The following is a 17,900-nucleotide window of genomic DNA, read 5'->3' as shown; positions in this document are numbered from 1 at the left end:
CAAGTAACAAGAGATAGGACAAGAGGTAGATGGCCTCAAGTTGTGCCAGGGGTGGTTTAGATTGGACAACAGGAAAAAATTCTTCACTGAAAGGGTTGTCAAGTATTGGAACAGGCTGCCCAGGGAAGTTGTTGAGTCATCATCCCTGAAGGTGTTCAAAAGACGCGTAGATGTGTTGTTTGGGGACATGGTTTAGTGGCGGGCTTGACAGTACTAGGTTTGTGGTTGGACTTGATCTTAAAGGTCTTTCCAACCTAAATGATTCTATGATTCTCTGACTAAACTGTGTTAATTATAGAAACGTCTTGATATTCTAGCTCATTTTTTACCTGATTAAATAAATTGAAAGCAATTATTCCAAGTCACTTGAAATTCTTTCCAAAATGAAATATCTTAGATTTCGTGTTTTCAAATACTTAAAAACTGAATTTATGTACGTTTCACTGTCGTTTAGAGGAAAGAGATTTCGTTCTAAAAAACGAAATACTTTTACTTTCTCTGTCCGTTCCCAAATTTTGTGTAGATTCATTAGACGTGGGTTTGGGAGCTTCCTCGCTCGATCCTGGCACCCATTCCAGCGCCGGGTGAGCCACGAGCCCCCGGGCAGACCCTCCCTGAGAGCGCCCTGCCGCTTTAAGAGCTCATCTGCATGTCCCCGCCCCTGGCCCTCAGACCCCGCCCCCGAGCGCCGCTCCCCGTGCTGTACCGGGCGGCCGCCTCCGCCAGGGGGCCTCGTCGCGCGGCGGCGCCCGCTCCTCCCGCCGCCCGGCCGCCGCTCCCTCCCTCCCTCCTCCCTCGCCGGCCGATCGCGCCTGCGCGAGTCCGCGGAGTCCTTGGAGCGGCGGCCGAGGGGCGCGAGAGGCGGCCATGCAGCGCTGGGGGCGCGTGTCCTGCGCGCTCGCTCGGGTACGGCGGGGCAGGGGCGGCGCTGCCGCGGGGCGGGCGGAGGGCGCTGAGCCGTGCCGCGCCGTGCCGTACCGCGCTGCGCTTAGGGGCTCGGGCCTGGGCTTTCCTCACGCTCCCCCCCCCCCCCGCCTCGCCGGGAGCGGGCGTGAGGGCGGGCGGAGCCGGAGCAGGCGCCCTGGGGCGGGCGCGGGGCTTGGCGGCGCTTCCCTCCCTTCTCCGCTTTCGCCCTTTTCGCAGGGAAGGGGAGTCGCTCCGCGCCCAGCGCGGCCTCGGCTCGGCTGAGGTGGCGCGGTGCCCGCGGTTTGGCCTCGCCTCAGGAGGGGTGGGCTCGGGCTCTCGTCCCTGCTGCCGTGTGGTTTGCTGGTGCTCCCGAGAGCGGAGGAGGGGTGCCGCGGCCCGCCGGAGGCTTCAGCCGGAGGGAGCGGCCGGGCGGAGTCGGGAGCGAGGGCGGGTTCCTCTGTGGCCGTGAAACCGCCGGCGGTGAAAGGGGTCGCCTCCCGCCTTCGGGGCACCTTCGGAGATACTTTGAGGAGCATCCTCTACTCCGCTTGCAGGATGATCGGCCCCTGGGATGCTTGTAGCAACTGTGCTGTGCTTGTCCCGTCGCAATTGAAAAACCTTGCCCTCCAGAACCGCCTCACGTGTTGCCTGTTCACCGAAAGTGGCTGAAAGGCATGGTTATGGAACAAGACGGCTCTTCGTAAATTCCTGTGGGTGTCTAATTTATGTCATTAAGTGGTTTGAGAGCCCCATATGAAGGGTTGAAAGTTTGCATAGTTAGAGGCAGGGTTAAGTGCGGCTGACATGAAAACAAGCGTAATGATCGGCTGCGGTTGCAGAGCAGGTAAATGTCGGAGTGACTTCTACGTCTTGTTCCAGTCAGTGCCCTCCGTGTCTGCTTCAGTCATGTTGTCCCTGTTTTGGTTAGCTGGTGATTGCAGCTGTGTGGTTGAATTCGTCTTTGTGTGGTTGAATGCTTATTTTTCTTCAAGGGTAGGCTTCAACTGTTAAAACTTAACGTTTTTTCCCTTTCTAGAGAAGCCATTTTGATCGAATTCATCATGGTCTCCAGGGAGTTTGTGCAGTGTCACAAAGGACCTATGCTGATCAAGGTAATTAAATGTGAAGAATTTCTTTGGACTAAAAAACCAACCCAGCCCTCCCAAAAAAACCCTGCAAAAACCAAAGCAGTGATTCAGACTCAGAAATCAGTCTTCCAGGTGACAGTGGAATCCATGTCAGCATGGAGAGTTAGATGAAAAGTAATGGCTTATTTGCCTTATTTGATATCAAGCTAAAGCTATAAATAGAAGTTGAACTTTATATAACCTAAGAACAGTGATGGTAATTAATATTCCAAAGGAGATTGTGGTTATAAGATCTCAATTAGGTACAAAGTTCATAGCTTCTGCTGTGTTCCTAATCAATAGAGGTTGCATAGTTATCTATTTCCACCATGTTTTCTCCTTTATAAACTGCTGGGTTTATGGCATTCAGTAAGTATTTATCCTTTGCACTAAACATCAATAGAAGCTACGTTGGAAAAATGCAATAAATTATCCAGATGTTTTGGGTTAAGTTCTTAAAGGTTCTATAGCAAGACTGATGGGTCAGACAGAATTCAGTTTCTTCATTTCTTTTTACATTATTTTCCCTGTAAAATTTAAGACTAGCTGGTTTTATTGCATAGTGAATACCTCCACACAACCCTTCCCCTCATGCAGAAAGTTACTTTCAGATGTGAGGTGTACTTTACTTATTTAAACCTGTGTTATTAAGTTGCATAATATTTAATGGCTATTTTGCTTTTTTAAAAAATATTTTCAAATACGAATTATTTCAGAAATGATAAACCGGTATTCCTGCAGTACAATTTTAATTGCTGAAACAAAAATAACTCAAATATTCTCTGTTTCAGTTGATGCCGATGTCACAGTTATTGGCTCTGGTCCTGGAGGGTATGTTGCTGCTATCAAAGCAGCTCAGCTTGGATTTAAGGTGAGACCTCACTCAGGTAGCAGAATATTCATACAGATGAACTTGAAAGGTATTTGTGTGATACTGAAAACCTGAAATTTTTCTGTCACATCTTGGGCACCAGATGCTGTTGACATGTCGGTAACAGTTCTTTACTTTGCTTACCCAGATTATAGAGCGAGTGAAATGGAGGTGTGAAGGTATTACTGTCTGTAGCCTTCCTACTGACAAAGCTGCTCAGGACAGCTTGCTTTTGATCCGAAGTGATAATTGAGGTGGGCTTATACTCTTGTGGAAGGGAAGGTGGGAAATGAGTGTTAGGAAGGGATTTTTCTCCCAACAAAGGGAAAAAAAAGACAGTGACAAAAAGGCTACTGTCCTGAAGAACAAGCTGAGGGAACTCAAAAGAGGAAAAAGCAGTATTCAAGTGGTGTGCTTTTTGAGTATGAGTACAGGAATGCCATTGCTGTGTGAGAATTTCAGAGGTGAAAATATGTCTGTAGAAATACTATAGTATCTAATTTACATTTTTGTATTTTCAGCTCTGTTCTGTCTGTTGTCTTTGAATGCCCTTTGAAAGTGGCAACTTTTACCTGATGTGTACTGATGATGTGTCATTTGAGTATTCTGAGAGTTGCACGTGCATAACATATTTCAGATTTTCTGAACTTAAGAAAATAAAGAGTGTGACTTCAGCAGGATATTTTTTTACCTTCACTCCTTAATATGAGACCAACTTACTCTCTTGGCATTGCATTAGTCTTCTCTTAATCATTTTGTAATCTGAGAAGGCGGTGCTAGCAGCCTTGAGCATGTTCCTGCTGGCTTCTGAATTATGGCAGCTGGACTTCATGACAAGAATGAGTTGATTAGACCACCTGGTAAGGACAGAAGCTCCTGTTGATGAATGGAGTTCCAGTGAAGCACTGGACCTGGGGGCCCAGATAGCGTGTAGTCTTCATCCTTGGATGTTTTCAGAACTTGGCTGTACAGGACCCTGAGCCACTGATACATCTCTGATGTTGACTGTATTTGGAGCAGGAGGTTTGACTAGATGGCCTGCAGAGGAGGTCCCTTAAACTTCTCTGTAATTCTGAGTGTTCACAGAATCGCAGAATGTCAGGGGTTGGAAGGGACCTTGAAAGATCTAGTCCAACCCACCTGCAGAGCAGGGCCACCTAGAGTAGGTCACACAGGAACACGTTGTCCCTCATTGGTCATTACTCCCACAACTGGGTTTCAGTGATCTCTCGTTGGGTGTCTTTCAGCCTTCTAATGTGTAACTGGGCCAAAATAGAAATGTTTGAGATTCTGTTAAGAAGTTTTACCTCTGCCTGTGACCTAGTGCAGATAATTGAGTTGTCTTTATCCATGTTTGTGACTTTTTTTTTGTCTTAATAAATAATCCTGCTTTTAGATGTATATTGTTACTGAGCTATTAGTACCTGGGGAAAAAAGATGCTCAGTGCTACAGGTTTTAATTGAGATTGAGGCCTTTGGCCATGTAAGTTCATGCTTGTTTATTCTAAAGCTGGGTTTTGTGGCTGTATGCCGCTTTTCTTGGAGCGATGCTGTCCTCAGGTCCTTCATATCTGTGACTAACAACAGGATGCCATGTACAAGGAAGTTAAAAAGTGCCTTGGATTCTTTCATCATAGCAAAAATATTTTTGTTATACTGCTTCACATGTTTATGTTGTTCTTGAGAAATGTAAGGAGATCTTCTAGTGAGATGGGCCAAAAAATAGATTCTATAGTTACCCCACCCATGGGAGAACCTGCATGTGCTGAACTGCATTACTGAACCTTAACCTTCAACTTTAGTGCTATGTCTGCTAGCACGGGCGTTAAGTCCTTGTGTCAGCACCACAGCACCCCACGGTATTGCCAACAATGTTCTCTGGGCATTGGCTTTTCAACAGTTTTGCTTTGGCCTTGTTGGTGAAGTTAATGTAAAGTGGATGAGGCAGAACCTCCTTATGAGGTAAAGATCAAACAAACTTTGGCGCTGTTTGGTACATAGTGCGGCTTTTAAAGCCCTTGGATCATTTTTCATGCATTCATGTCCTTAAAACAGGCAGAAGAATAGATAGGGGACCAGGATGTCTCAGTGTGTTTCTGTGATTTGATGTGGTAAATTCTGCTCTTCATGTTGCCATCACCTCTACTTTAGCACAAAAGCAGGAATTTAAAGAAATGACGAAAAGCTTTCACCTGGGCCATCACTTCTTAGCAGACTGGAGCTCTTAGAATATAAACCAAGGAAGTATTATTTTGAACATGTGTGCACCATGCAAAGGAGTAGTTGCCAATTCTTCTGCTTCTATAAAAAAGGTTTATGATACTCCCTTCCCCCTCCAAGTGATCTCTTTTTACTTGAATTTTTTTTTTTTCCTTTGCACAGTTTGTTGTTGGCAAGTTGATGAGAAAGACATGAAATATTTCCCATCCCTGTTGGTATTTGCTTTATTTCTGCTTGGTTTCGCTTCACTTAATTTTAATTTTTTCTGTCTTTATAGGTATTGCACAACTCTGTAGCACTGGGTCTTGCAGGACAGCGTGCTTAGAGAGGGAAAAGTTGTTTGTGGTTTGGGGTTTTGTTCTGTTTTGTTTTCTTTAAAGAAAAGATTACTTCATGCAGTTTCTACCTGTGCTGTTTCATTTATGCTGTTTCATTTATCTGTTGTTTACTTGTGATTACTTGTTTTTAGGAATCTTTTGCATGATTTACATATTTTGCTTTTTGCAGAATGTTGGGGTTTTTTAATTGTAAAGGGAACATCTTTCACAGAACTGAGTATTGTATTTGAGGCCATTTTGTGGATTTTTGAAGTAGAAGAACAGCACTTAAACTTGTATGAGAGTACAAATGGTGCGATAGGGAATGTGACTCTTCTGATAGAGAATTTTGTTGCAAAGAGCCATTTGTGGGTTTTGAGTTAAGAAAAAAAATGAGGTAGGGGAAATCTGATCCACAAAATTAATCTAGGAAAAAAACCAATGAGACACTTGTAGAGGAGGAGTTACTAGATAAATGCCTGGTCTTTGTCATCAATTCTAATTTGTGAGATATCTTGTAAGGAAATGGTGGCCTTGTATTGTTAAAAACCTCTTTTCCCCCCTATTCTTTTTCCTCAGACTGTCTGTGTAGAAAAAAATGAAACATTAGGTGGAACCTGTTTGAATGTTGGATGTATTCCTTCCAAGGTAAGTGTACGTAGTTTGTCCTAACTTCATTAAAAAAAACAGATACTATATGCATCACTTGGAAGGAGATTAGGGAGTTTCTCAAGATTGATGGACTTTCTTTAAAAATTGAAATCATAATCCAAATGAGCTGAGGATCCAAATAAATATAAGTAACACAGAAGGTTAAAACTTTATTTGCTCAATAGAAATGTTTTGTTTGCAAACTCTGTTTTGTGGGCTTTCCCAGATGAGAGAGAGGATGAAAACCAGAGGTACATACAGATGTATCCTCTTACTCTGAGCTGTTGAGTCTGTGTTGTAACCAGTAACAGTGACTGTTTTAGATGGTTGTATTTCTTGAAGTCTACCTTAACTATTGCAGGGGGTTCTGCCTCTTGTACCACGTGGTTGGTCACCTCATATCAGTTTGTTCAAAATAAACCTGTAGTTTTGCCCAAGATGATGTTCTTATGTTAAAGGAATGCTGAACTGTGTCACCAGAGGTAGAGAAAGTAAATCTAACTTGGAGGGAGAGAGGCATCCCTGAAAAAATTATGAACTCTGGTTTTGGTTGGATGCACCGTGCTCTGAAGAGACCTGTCTCTCTCCATTGGCTGTAGAAAGAGCCTAGTTGATTAGCTCTTGAAATACTCCTCTACACTAAATTAGTATTCACACCAGCCCCAAAAGTTGGCCTGAAGGGTCGGGCTGGTAGTGCTTGTGTGGAGTTGTGCAGGCGGGGAGAGAAAAGGGAGAGTCCAAGGCAGGCGCTCTGGAAGAAAGGAGAAATAAGAAGTTTGGAAGAACCTGATATTTGATGTTGTCAATCCAGTTTTAAGTAATTTCAGAACTGGGGCCTTGTAAGAACAGTGCTATTGCTGGGTGAGAGGAGTCTGCCTCATTAGCACCCAGCAGGTGAAGGAAGACACGGGTAATGCCAGGTTTGTAACGGCTGTAGTAACAGACGTTCTTACCAAGCTCCCTCCTAACTGTATTGCTGCTTCTAATCTGTTTGCTCAGAGAGCTTCCATTAGCATGGTAAGAGAAAATACAGTATGAATAAGGTTTTTAAATGATATATTAATTTTCCTAAACTTTTCAGGCTGAAGTTCGGAATATACTGAGGCAAAACTCAAAAGTGAGGTGTCGATCAGCTTTGAATTTTGAATGTCCCGTGCCCTGAGCTAGCTCTAAGCCATCTAGCTTCAGCTCAACTAGCTTCACAGTTGTAGTAACTTTAGCACAACTACTCGACTATGAAATTGAACTCTCATGTGTCTGCACAGGCTAAAATTTTAACAGAGATTTCAGTGTAGATTTTCCTCATCTAGTTTTTCTGCCTCCTCTTTTGTTGACAAGTAATCTCTTGTCTGAGGTAATAAGGAAATTTTCCTGTCAGTCAGAATCATCTATCTTTCCTCTTAGTCTGTTCCTATTTTTTTTTTTTACTCCCCATGGAGTCATTTCCAGTTTCACTGGTGAAATGAGCAAAAAGGATAGGTGTTTTCTATTTTTCTTAAATATGTAACTTTTTATAAAGCACTTCAATAAGAGTTAGCGTGTGCAATTTCTGTGTTTGAAACACACTTTTTTAAGTACATCTGTGTCGGACTTTTCCTTAATACTGAGAATGTTTGGCAAATAACATCAGATTTATTTTTTTTCCTGATAATATAATTAATAATTAATTCAGTTGTGAATGTATGTCCCAATTCACATTTCTGTGTGTGTATTTTAGGCCTTGCTGAACAACTCACATCTGTATCACCTGGCCCATGGAAAAGATTTTGCCAATAGAGGAATTGAAAGTGAGTGTGAAGAGCAACTACTCAGTGCCTGTTAACGTAAATGGTTTCCATCAATAAGCAAATTTAATCATTCAAATCTGACTACTATAGTTTCTGGTCAGAAAACTTTAAAATTAGAGTTATAAATGCTATCCTGTATCTGTCAGTTGGAGGGCTAGGGACATGTACCTGCTCCTTGAACCCTGAATCGGCGATAGATAAGGTATATTTGAAAAGTGTAATACTGCTGTAATTCAATAACATAGCAGCTGGTGAATGTAACCTTCAGCATTTAGTAGGGCCATTCAACACATCTTACTGTGTGAGAGCTGTTAACTGTGTTTAGGTTAGCTCCTTTAAATAAAAACACTGCGATTCTTGATAGAAGAGGTGTTGTTTTTTCTTAACCTTAGTTACCGGAATCCGTTTGAATCTGGAGAAGATGATGGAACAGAAGAGTGGTGCAGTGAAGGCCTTAACAGGTGGAATTGCCCATTTATTCAAACAAAACAAGGTTAGTTTGGATTTTATATTGAGGTATATCCATGATTTTTTTCTGCTCTGAATTTCTTGCTTTTTACATTTTCGTGTTCTTGCCACATAAATGAATTTGACTGACTTGGCAAGGGCAGAATCTTCTAGGAAGTTTTTAAATCAACAGTTCCTTCATTCTTAATCTATTTAAAAGAATAGTATACAATCACTTTGATTTGTACCAGATGGTGATGCAAAGGTATGTGTTAGCAGCTTCTCTAAATCATTATTGAGATTCAGATTAAATGTAGCATAACTTCTGTAAGTAATTTGAATTTGAATTTACTGTGTTCTGATTACTAAAGGTTGTGCATGTATCTGGGTTTGGAAAAATAACTGGCAAAAACCAAGTCACGGCAACCAAAGAAGATGGCAGTACACAAGTCATCAATACAAAGAACATACTTATAGCCACAGGCTCAGAAGTTGCTCCCTTCCCTGGAATTACTGTACGTATTTGAAATCTTAATGGTGCTTTTTTTGAATGTTATATCCATGTAATTTAATGTGTAATTTTTTGCATCTGGCTGCACTTCGCCTTCTGTGTGTTTTACATATACTGTATAAAAGAGATTGTAAACCTCCCTTTGTGGGTTTCTTTGTCATTAGATTGACGAAGATAATATTGTGTCGTCCACTGGTGCACTGTCGCTGAAGAAAGTTCCTGAAAAGATGGTTGTCATTGGTGCAGGAGTCATTGGTGTGGAACTGGTGAGAGGATTCTTAAACCACTTGGTCTTTAATTTATAAAGGAACAGGCTGTTATTTTTTGTGTTATCTTTGATTGTGTTGCTGTGATTTAACAGATAGTTGGTTGAGTGAGTTGTAATGAAATAGTTCAGACATCATAGCCTGCTAGCTCCCTTTTCTACCAGAAGAGCTGGGACAGGTGTTTGTAGGATCAGTATGCCTGCAGCTGGTTAGCTAAGCAGAGAAATGAGAGAGGAACATACAGGGCCTCACACATAGTGGATTTTTTGAGGGGTTAACTTTCACTGAGGTTTGTACCTGCTCTATGTATAGATGGGAGAACTTCCTTTTTTAAGGGAAGTTCATTTTAAGCCAGGATAAACTCTTGTGTGTAGCAGTTAATCCAAATAAATTTTTAGGCGATATGATTGTACACGTTCTATCTAATAACCAAAGGAGTGGAGACTTTGTAGTTCATCTTGGTCTGAGTCCTTTTGCCTCATACCTGTGTGGTTCAAAAAGAATGTGTATTTGCTGGTCTTGCAACTGCTTGGTTCCTTGGCCTGCTGACCATTAAGCAGGGAAAGAGTAAACAAAGTGAAGTTCTGTGTTGGATGCATTGTGGGTAACTGCAGGTAAATAGGGTGTCTGTCGGTTTTGTTGGTGAAGCTGATGATAGTTTCAATGGTTATAAATACATACAGAGGAGCAGTGGTTCCATTTTATTGCATAAAATTTCCTTAATGTGGTATTGTTTTGATTTAATTTGTAGTGGTATTGGAACACCACAAGCAATTTCCCTTGGGTTTTCTGAGCTACATTCAGATTCTCTGATTTTGAATTTTTCTATACTTATAACCTAAAACATACCTTCAGTCACTGAAGTTTTGGGTATGCAAACAAGCAGTGATAAATATATTTTTTTTTTTTTGTGGAAAGGCTGGGTAAAGTTTGACTTGTTTTATTCTACATTGTAACATCTGTAAAAACTGGTCCGTTTGTTGTTATGTGTTGTCCTGCTTTTGAAAAGTTTACAGTCTGTGGTAAATATTAAAGAAATTAAGTTTGCTTTTCAAAAACTTTCTTACTGACATTGTTGTGACTGCAGGGTTCAGTTTGGCAGCGCCTCGGTGCAGATGTGACAGCTGTTGAGTTCATGGGCCATGTTGGTGGAATGGGAATTGACATGGAGATCTCTAAAAACTTCCAACGTATTCTTCAGAAACAGGGACTTAAGTTTAAACTGAACACCAAAGTTACTGGTGCTACCAAGAAATCAGATGGAAAAATTGATGTAGCGTAAGTGTTTAACATTGAAACTAAAGGAATGCCATATATATTCTTCTTCCCAATCCATCAAACCTATTTAAAAATAGTCTGATACTATTTATTAAACAGGAAAAAGTGGATTTAGGATGAAATTTAATTCTTTAGTGAAATTTAATTTCTATCCTGTGTTGTATCGGGAGATGTTCCATTGACTTGAGTTGAAGGTGTGCTCCTATAAAACCAGTGTTGTTAGTGAGATCGGTAATCAAAACAGAACACTAAATCATTCTTTTCAGGGAGGATCTTTGCTTCTGGTATAATTCACATAAGTATCATTATTCTCATACAGTTATTTTCACGCCATTAATTCTTGGCTGCTTACTGGAAGGGTTATTTTGTCCATACCTCCTCTTGTCTCAAAGTAAGTGTGGCCGAGATTTTATTGCTTTTGAGCAGAAAGAAATGAAACAACCCCAGAGTGTCTTTTAATGGCCACACTCAAGCCCTTTGAAGACTTACAGTGAACAGCTAATATAGAAACATATAAAGCAAATTTGCTTTGTAAAAAATCCATATGTATTCACTACTTCTGTTCTTTCTCTTGTTAATGTATCCTCTATGCAGAAACTGTAGTTTGAGTTTTAAGGAAATGCTTGATGTTACTTAACAAGAGTAAGCTTAAATATTTTTTCACTGGAATCTTAATATGGTGACCTGTATTTGCTGTATTGCCTTAGCTTGGGATAGTCTGCCTTCCACCACTGTAAAGGTCCTGGATTCGGGCTTCTTTACACACCACGCCGATGCTGGTGTGACCTCTCATGCAGTCTGTTCTACATTCAGAGTTTCATTTTTGGTTCAGGAGTATGCTTTTGAAACACTTCCTGCTTCTCCTCACTTCCGTGCTTCGGGTCTTGCGCTTTCCGAGCACATGAACCGAACTTGTTCTGGGTGCAGTTAGACACAGAGATGCGCTTGAGGGATGCAGCTGACAGGCCCTCGGTTCTCGGGCCAGAAGAAAGCTTCCTCAGAACACCTGGCCCTACCCCATCGCAAAATAGATATAGTTTGGATATTGAGTGCTCAGCAACAGTTACTTTGCTGTACAGATCTGATCCTGTCGGGTCATGCTACTTGTTAGTGGATGTATACCTTCAATTGCTGCATCTAAGAGATGTTGACAACTGTAGTAAGAATTACTGTCCCTTCCTCCCTCTTGTACTCCTCAAGTCTTGCAAGGAAGAAGCGTGAGGCAGGCTGAATGCAAGTGTATTGGATGCCAGATCCAGGCAGTAGGTCGCCATCTGGATCATGTTAGTTACTAGTCAGAGAAATAATAATGCTGAAAGTTTACAGCTTAGCATTTTTGCTACTTATTTTTCTGTAGTGTTGAAGCTGCTGCTGGTGGCAAGGCAGAAGTAATAACTTGCGATGTGCTCCTGGTTTGCATCGGTAGACGTCCTTTTACAAAAAATCTAGGTCTGGAGGATATTGGAATTGAACTCGATAAGAGGGGGAGAATCCCAGTCAATAACAGATTCCAAACCAAAATTCCAAAGTAAGTAAGACTAAATATTTTTTTACTTTTTTTAAGCAGAACTCTAATTTTTAAAACTTTAACCTACTAAAGCATTTCTTTTTGTTTTTGATTGTAGGATATAGCTTTCTTTTCTGAAAGGAAAACTCAAAATTTCTGTTTATTTCAAGAACTAAAGATTTTTAGTCAGCTTTTGAAGTTTCGTAATTTAAAAGTCACTGTGGTATTTCATGTCCCTGGTACTTCTTGGAGTGTGACCATTCTGTGGAAACTGCTCTTTTATACTATGTATTTCTTTTGAAATTTAGTATTTTAATCTGTTTTGATTAGAGTTTTCAGTAACATGTTTCAAACTATTATGTAAGGTAGCCTAGGTGTGCTAGGATGTTTTTAAACAGTGTCTTATTCTGTTTCATTGGTCTGATAGCATCTATGCTATTGGTGATGTAGTTGCTGGACCTATGCTGGCCCACAAAGCTGAGGATGAAGGCATTCTGTGTGTGGAAGGGATGGCTGGGGGAGCAGTTCACATTGACTATAACTGCGTACCCTCCGTGATATACACTCACCCTGAAGTGGCCTGGGTTGGCAAATCGGAAGAACAGCTGAAAGAAGAGGTACTGTTCGTTTTTCTTTTCAAACAAAACTCTTTTTCCGCCTTGGGTGTGGTGGTGTTGTCTTGTAGTTCAGCTGCTTTTTCCAGGAGAATTTCTGCATCTGAATTTATTGCTTGGGGTGGGTGTGTGATTGCGTGATTCCCTCCTGCATGCTGCCCTCCCAGCGATCATGGTTCTCTTTAATGACTTCTGTTCTGTGAAGTTAATATCGTTCATTTGCTAATTAATCTTTTTTTAATACCCCCTTATACCCCTTTTGGTGGCTGTTCTTACACATTGCTCTGTGTGTCTTCTATTTTTGTATTGCTTCTATTCTTGTACTTACCAAATTGTCTGGATGGTTCCATCGTTCTCATTGGTTGTTAACTCCATAACACGTATCTGTTTTGTAGGGTATAGAATACAAAATTGGGAAATTTCCCTTTGCTGCGAACAGCAGAGCAAAGACAAATGCTGACACGGATGGCATGGTGAAGATACTTAGTCAGAAATCAACCGACAGGATGTTGGGGGCTCACATTTTGGGCGCAGTAAGTATTGTAAATTGTGCTGCTGCCTTGGCCTCGTAGGGGTCTTTTGGTGAGCGTGGCACAGTTGCAAAGTAGTTGTCGCGTTGGGAAGAGTGGTGCTTGTAAGAAGAAGGAAGATTTGAGTCTACTATAGTCATTTGTATTTACTGTTCTCTTCTGCAGCCCTGCCCGCCTTCCTGCTTTTCTGTTACTTCGGTGTTAGACCCAGCATTGTTTTGTTGGTTGGTTTGGCTTTTTTCCCTAGAATTGCTGGGTTAATAGGTTTCTCTGACCAGTTGGGTTTCGTTTTTGAATATTGCCAAATACTCGAGAGAACAGCAGAAGTTGTTGACTCAAATTCTGGAAGTTGAGGGAGCTGAACAGACTGTGGCTTTTTCATTGGCATTTTCTTTTTTCCCCCTCTCTGAACTTCACACTTCAGCAAAGCTGGTAACCTTATGCTACAGTCACCAAGTCTGGGGTCAGTAACTTCTGGAACTTTGATTAAAAGTCCTTTGTAAAGATGAGAAATCAGAAAATGCTATCTGGGAAAAGTATCATTTTCTGCTGTCCTGCACGGTCAAAAGTTAGACCCTAATCTCCCTCTGTTTTGTTTCTTAGCCTTAAATAATCTTTTTTTTTTTTCTTCTAAAGATGTATGCAGAAACACTTCCATGCATCTTCCTCTTAAAGCAAGCTTTATACACTGAAACTGCTCTCTGTTTTCCTGGAAAGGATATTTATATTCCTTTGAATGGATATACTGTCAACACCAATGGATAGGCTTTGTTTGTGAATCCGATTCTCGTTATTTCTGATAGGAATACACAATAAGACTTCATGGTAGTTACTTTCTTTCACAATGCCAGTCATTTAAAAATCAACATGCCTTAAAGGAAGCACAGCTTGGGTTTATTGGTGTGAGACAGACTCATTTTCTTTATTGGGAAAGGGCTGGGGGAAAATCTTAATGAGTGCTAAAAATGTAACAGGAGGCTTCACTATTTCTGACTCCTCAAATGTTCTCTGAGTAAATACGCATAAATAAAACAAATAAAAATGAGGGTGCAGATGTAGTAACATGCTTTTGTTTAGCTAGTTAGCCATTTAACTTTCCAGGAGGGCACTGAAGTTTTGGGGAGGTTTCAGCAGTGACAACGTATACTGTAACTTTGACGATGTGGGTATGACCTGGCCAGTACCTTGTAGTGGAAAAATGCCCAGGTACTGCACAACCCTCAGTAACGAGAGAACAAATGCTGTCGTTATGTTTAGATTTGTGCTAGGCTGGACCCAGTCACCACATAGATGATGTACTTGTATTATAAGTTTTCTTTTTTAGCAAAAGATGCTTATTTACAAACTGTTACTGGTTCAGGAGAACCTGGACAACTGCATAAAGATTGTCCTAATTAGAAATACCATTAAATTACAGGGTGCTGGTGAAATGGTTAATGAAGCTGCCCTTGCTATGGAATATGGAGCATCATGTGAGGATGTAGCCAGAGTCTGCCATGCCCATCCAGTAAGTTTATTCTCTAAACAGACTGTTGAACACCAGGGTTACACTGACATGTGACTGTTAGTGACTTGTCCCTTTTTGTGTTTGCTCTTTACAGACAGTGTCAGAAGCCTTCAGGGAAGCAAACCTAGCAGCATCTTTTGGCAAAGCTATCAACTTCTAAAATGAAAGAGCAGATATTTGTATGTGTATAGTACATCTCTGAAAATGGACTGTGGGCCCTTGTGGAAGGCCGAGTCTGAGCATTTTGGGACTGAATGAAGTGAATCTCTTCATTTTAAACATCAGATATTTAAACAAGTAGAGTTTGGAACAAGTGGAATTATCCAGTCTCTGTAAATTAAATACTTAAAACTACATGTTTATTTACATGATGAATGAATGTTGCAGAAAAACAGCTGACAGAACTCTTCTCTTTTTCAAAACCAAACATTTCACTGCTGCACGGGATTACCAGGTGTGCTGGTCAAAACTCTGGGTAAGTGTCCAGCATACCTGGTGTTTTCTTATTTGAAGTAGTGATAAACTAAACCAGTTGAATGCTGGTACTTAACAATACCACTGGCACTTAAAATGCCACTGTCACTTCCGCACAAAAATGTGTTTCCTTCTGAAAGGATTAACGTTAGTATTTAACCTACTTCTTACATACAAGTTCTTTACGTACCAAAACTTGTTTTGACCTAGTAGCATTAGGATGTTGGGAGAAGAGGGGCTCATATAAATCAATTAAAACTGTCTTGACTTTTTAAAGAGGAAATTACTCTGTGTGTGTGATTCTCCACATGTCGTGTTTTCATATTGAAAACTCATCAGGGAAAAAGCAAGTGCTGATGGAGAAATGAAAGATTGAAGAAAAATTAATCTTACTGCTACTTAATCTTTTTTGGTTTTAGAGCTTCCATTGTCCAACTTTTTCAAACTAGAAATGCTAAAACTGGGTAGTGAAGCAGCACTTGCTGTTAAGTGCTATGACGTGAGGGTTATTCTGCACCTTCCACACATAAGGGCTGCAGTGTCAGCTCCCACACAGTTAAGACATACTTTCTTCTCTGTTGTCTGTTTCGTGCTCTCTTTCTGTAGCAAGAGAGCTTAATAAATATTTAATGTGGCTGGAGGGTCGTCTTGGGTTTTTTTCGCTGATCGGCCCTGTTACTCCTTTTAGTGTCTAGGCTGTCGAATAGGTGAAGAACCTCACAAACAAATTGCATCTTTGGAAGATCCCTAACATGTATATGGGATGTGCCCAATTCCAGTAGCTCACTTTAACCTTTCCTCTGCAGGGTGCCATTTTTTGGTGTGTTTTTTTTTGTTAGGCTCTTCTGCCTTGAAGAAAACCTTAGTATCTGCTGGTATTGTGTATGTCCTTTTTCATTATGCCAATTGAGTGAGAAATGTACATTCAGAAAATGGTGCAAAAGCTGATTGGTTGTGTGTATAGACAAGATGGTTATAGCCTTCTACCTTTCTTTAGAGCTTCTTATTCAACTATCGATCCATTATCCATACTGAGTGATGGAAATACATGTCAGCATTGCCATTTTATTAAGATACCAGTTAATCAACAAACAGCAGTGATACTGTTCTTCATTTTGGTTTGTTTTTTTAACTCCTGTTTTAAATGTAGATGGGGTTAAACCACGACAGCCCATTAAACTTACCATCAGGATGCAAGATGATCTGATTCGTGGATATGCTGGGTTAAGGGAATTAACATGGCTCTGCTTTCGGGAGTTGTTAGGAAGTTGCTGAAGGGAAAGCAAAGGTGACACAATAGCGAGGGAAGAAAAACTTTGTTCTTCCAGTAGATCTTGGCATTTCAGAATCACTTCTGCCTGCTTCAGGTAAATGCTATTAAGTGTTAATCTTATGCTTTGCAAGTTCTTCCTAGAAGCCCTAGAAAGTTTGGAAACAGCTTTGTGTCCACTTCTTCCACCTCCCTCAATACTTGTGGGAGTCTCATTGCAGCCTTGAGGTTCACAAGTTACAATTCTTGTATCTTGTGTTGTTCATGTTAAGTTTGGGGAGTCAGGGAAACTTTAATCTTAAAGAACAGTACTAAAATTATACTGGAGACGACAGTTTCCCAGACACTTGAAAATAAAATTCAAGGCCTTAAAATTGGTACTGTATTGTTCTCTTGCTGTCATTCCTGTTCTAGTTAAGTTTAAAAGTGCTTGTAAAGGTAAAAGTAAGATGAGCTACTGAGCCACCTGTCAATGCTCTGATGGCAGTTAAGTCCAAGTGGTGCAGTTTGCAAATTGTGTTTTTAAGGGCTGTGAAGCATACTGCCAGTGAAGCGGTCTATGAGGCTGGTCTGGTAACCAGTTCCTGTGATGGATTTTTTTGCTGTAGCATTTGTGATCTGTGGAGCTTGGGGGTAATTATTCATTTAAACATACTGCTCTTCAGTTTGCCTAGGTGGTGATATATTCTGCCATGGTTGCCCTGCCTGTCAATGACGTTAGTCAAGGTTAGGTAAGTATATATACACAGATGGATTCCTCAGGTCGGAGTTAGCAGTCAGGATGTGTCAATGCATGTTGCAGTTTTGGATGACGATTTGTGTAGCTGATGAGTGTTGTAAATCCTTTGTGCAGTACTGTACAGTTGTCTGAAGGTGCACTGTTCTGCAGAACTTTGAGCTTAAGTACCGTGAACTGGATGTGGCACTTCGGGGGGCGGGGGAAGTGTTAAGTGCAAGCTGTTAAGAGTGCTGTCTGTGTGCAGCTCCTTAACCAAGTCACATTAAGTACCCTGTGAAATTCTGCAGTTCTTTTTCCAGAAAGGTTTGATCCCCCAGGCTTGGTTTATCACATAAATTCAGTGCTTGAAATGTAAACCACCTTCACCCCTTCAGTCCTGACCTCAGTTTCCACTTCACATACTGCTTCATACTCAGTGATATGAAACCAGCATTAAGCCTAAACAGACATCGTGCAGAGGGCAGATAACCCTTTTTGAGTTCTGTGGCATAAATGCTAGCTAACCACACTGGGACAGTATTTCTTCATTCACTTGTAATTCTGTTCTGAGTGACCATTCTGTGTTCCACAGTAACTGGAGCCCTTATTTAGAAGTGCGTAGTTGGAGCCAAGATTTTATTAGATCTCTAAACAAGACTTGCCTAAAGGATTAATTGAGGCACCATTTCAGTTACCGAAAATAGGAAGGAACTACATAGGTACATACAGTGATACAAAAGTACTGTTTATTTTCAACATCAAAAAGTTACTTGTCTTTGGTTCTGTGACTTGAAAGTCAGTATAAAACCTGTTCACTTTCAGGTCTTAGTGTAATGCCAAAAAGAACTAGTGTAATACTTGTAAACCTCATCCTGAACACAAGCATTTCCTGCTCCCAT

General features: G+C 41.0%; 1 protein-coding gene across 4 annotated transcripts; it reads left to right on the top strand.

The window, feature by feature from the left end:
* Window positions 1–866: 866 nt before the first annotated feature.
* On the top strand, window positions 867–15,299 carry DLD (dihydrolipoamide dehydrogenase). 4 transcript variants are annotated; one of them, XM_086474026.1, is made up of 15 exons: window positions 867–906; window positions 1,943–2,018; window positions 2,580–2,582; window positions 2,825–2,904; window positions 6,021–6,089; window positions 7,810–7,879; window positions 8,272–8,372; window positions 8,698–8,841; window positions 9,002–9,103; window positions 10,191–10,381; window positions 11,739–11,909; window positions 12,316–12,505; window positions 12,898–13,035; window positions 14,450–14,539; window positions 14,634–15,299. In XM_086474026.1, the coding sequence occupies exons 1-15, from the start codon at window positions 868–870 to the stop codon at window positions 14,697–14,699; spliced, it is 1,530 nt and encodes a 509-aa protein (XP_086330152.1). In that variant the 5' UTR covers window position 867; the 3' UTR covers window positions 14,700–15,299. The 4 variants fall into 4 exon arrangements, with proteins under 4 accessions (XP_086330152.1, XP_086330145.1, XP_086330159.1 ...); XM_086474019.1 differs by lacking the exon at window positions 2,580–2,582; XM_086474033.1 differs by lacking the exons at window positions 2,580–2,582; window positions 6,021–6,089.
* The last annotated feature ends 2,601 nt before the right edge of the window (window positions 15,300–17,900 follow it).

This window comes from Leptosomus discolor, chromosome 1 (assembly GCF_034619465.1).
Source record: "Leptosomus discolor isolate bLepDis1 chromosome 1, bLepDis1.hap2, whole genome shotgun sequence".
Taxonomy (NCBI): Eukaryota; Metazoa; Chordata; class Aves; order Leptosomiformes; family Leptosomidae; genus Leptosomus; species Leptosomus discolor.
Note: the sequence above shows the minus strand (reverse complement) of the source record. Positions and strands in the feature narration are given on the sequence as shown.

Coding starts and splice junctions, on each gene's coding strand:
- DLD (XM_086474026.1), top strand. CDS start 868: ATGCAGCGCTGGGGGCGCGTGTCCTGCGCGCTCGCTCGG. Junction 2,905..6,020: donor CAGCTCAGCTTGGATTTAAG/GTGAGACCTCAC, acceptor CTTTTTCCTCAG/ACTGTCTGTGTAGAAAAAAA. Junction 12,506..12,897: donor AAGAACAGCTGAAAGAAGAG/GTACTGTTCGTT, acceptor TCTGTTTTGTAG/GGTATAGAATACAAAATTGG.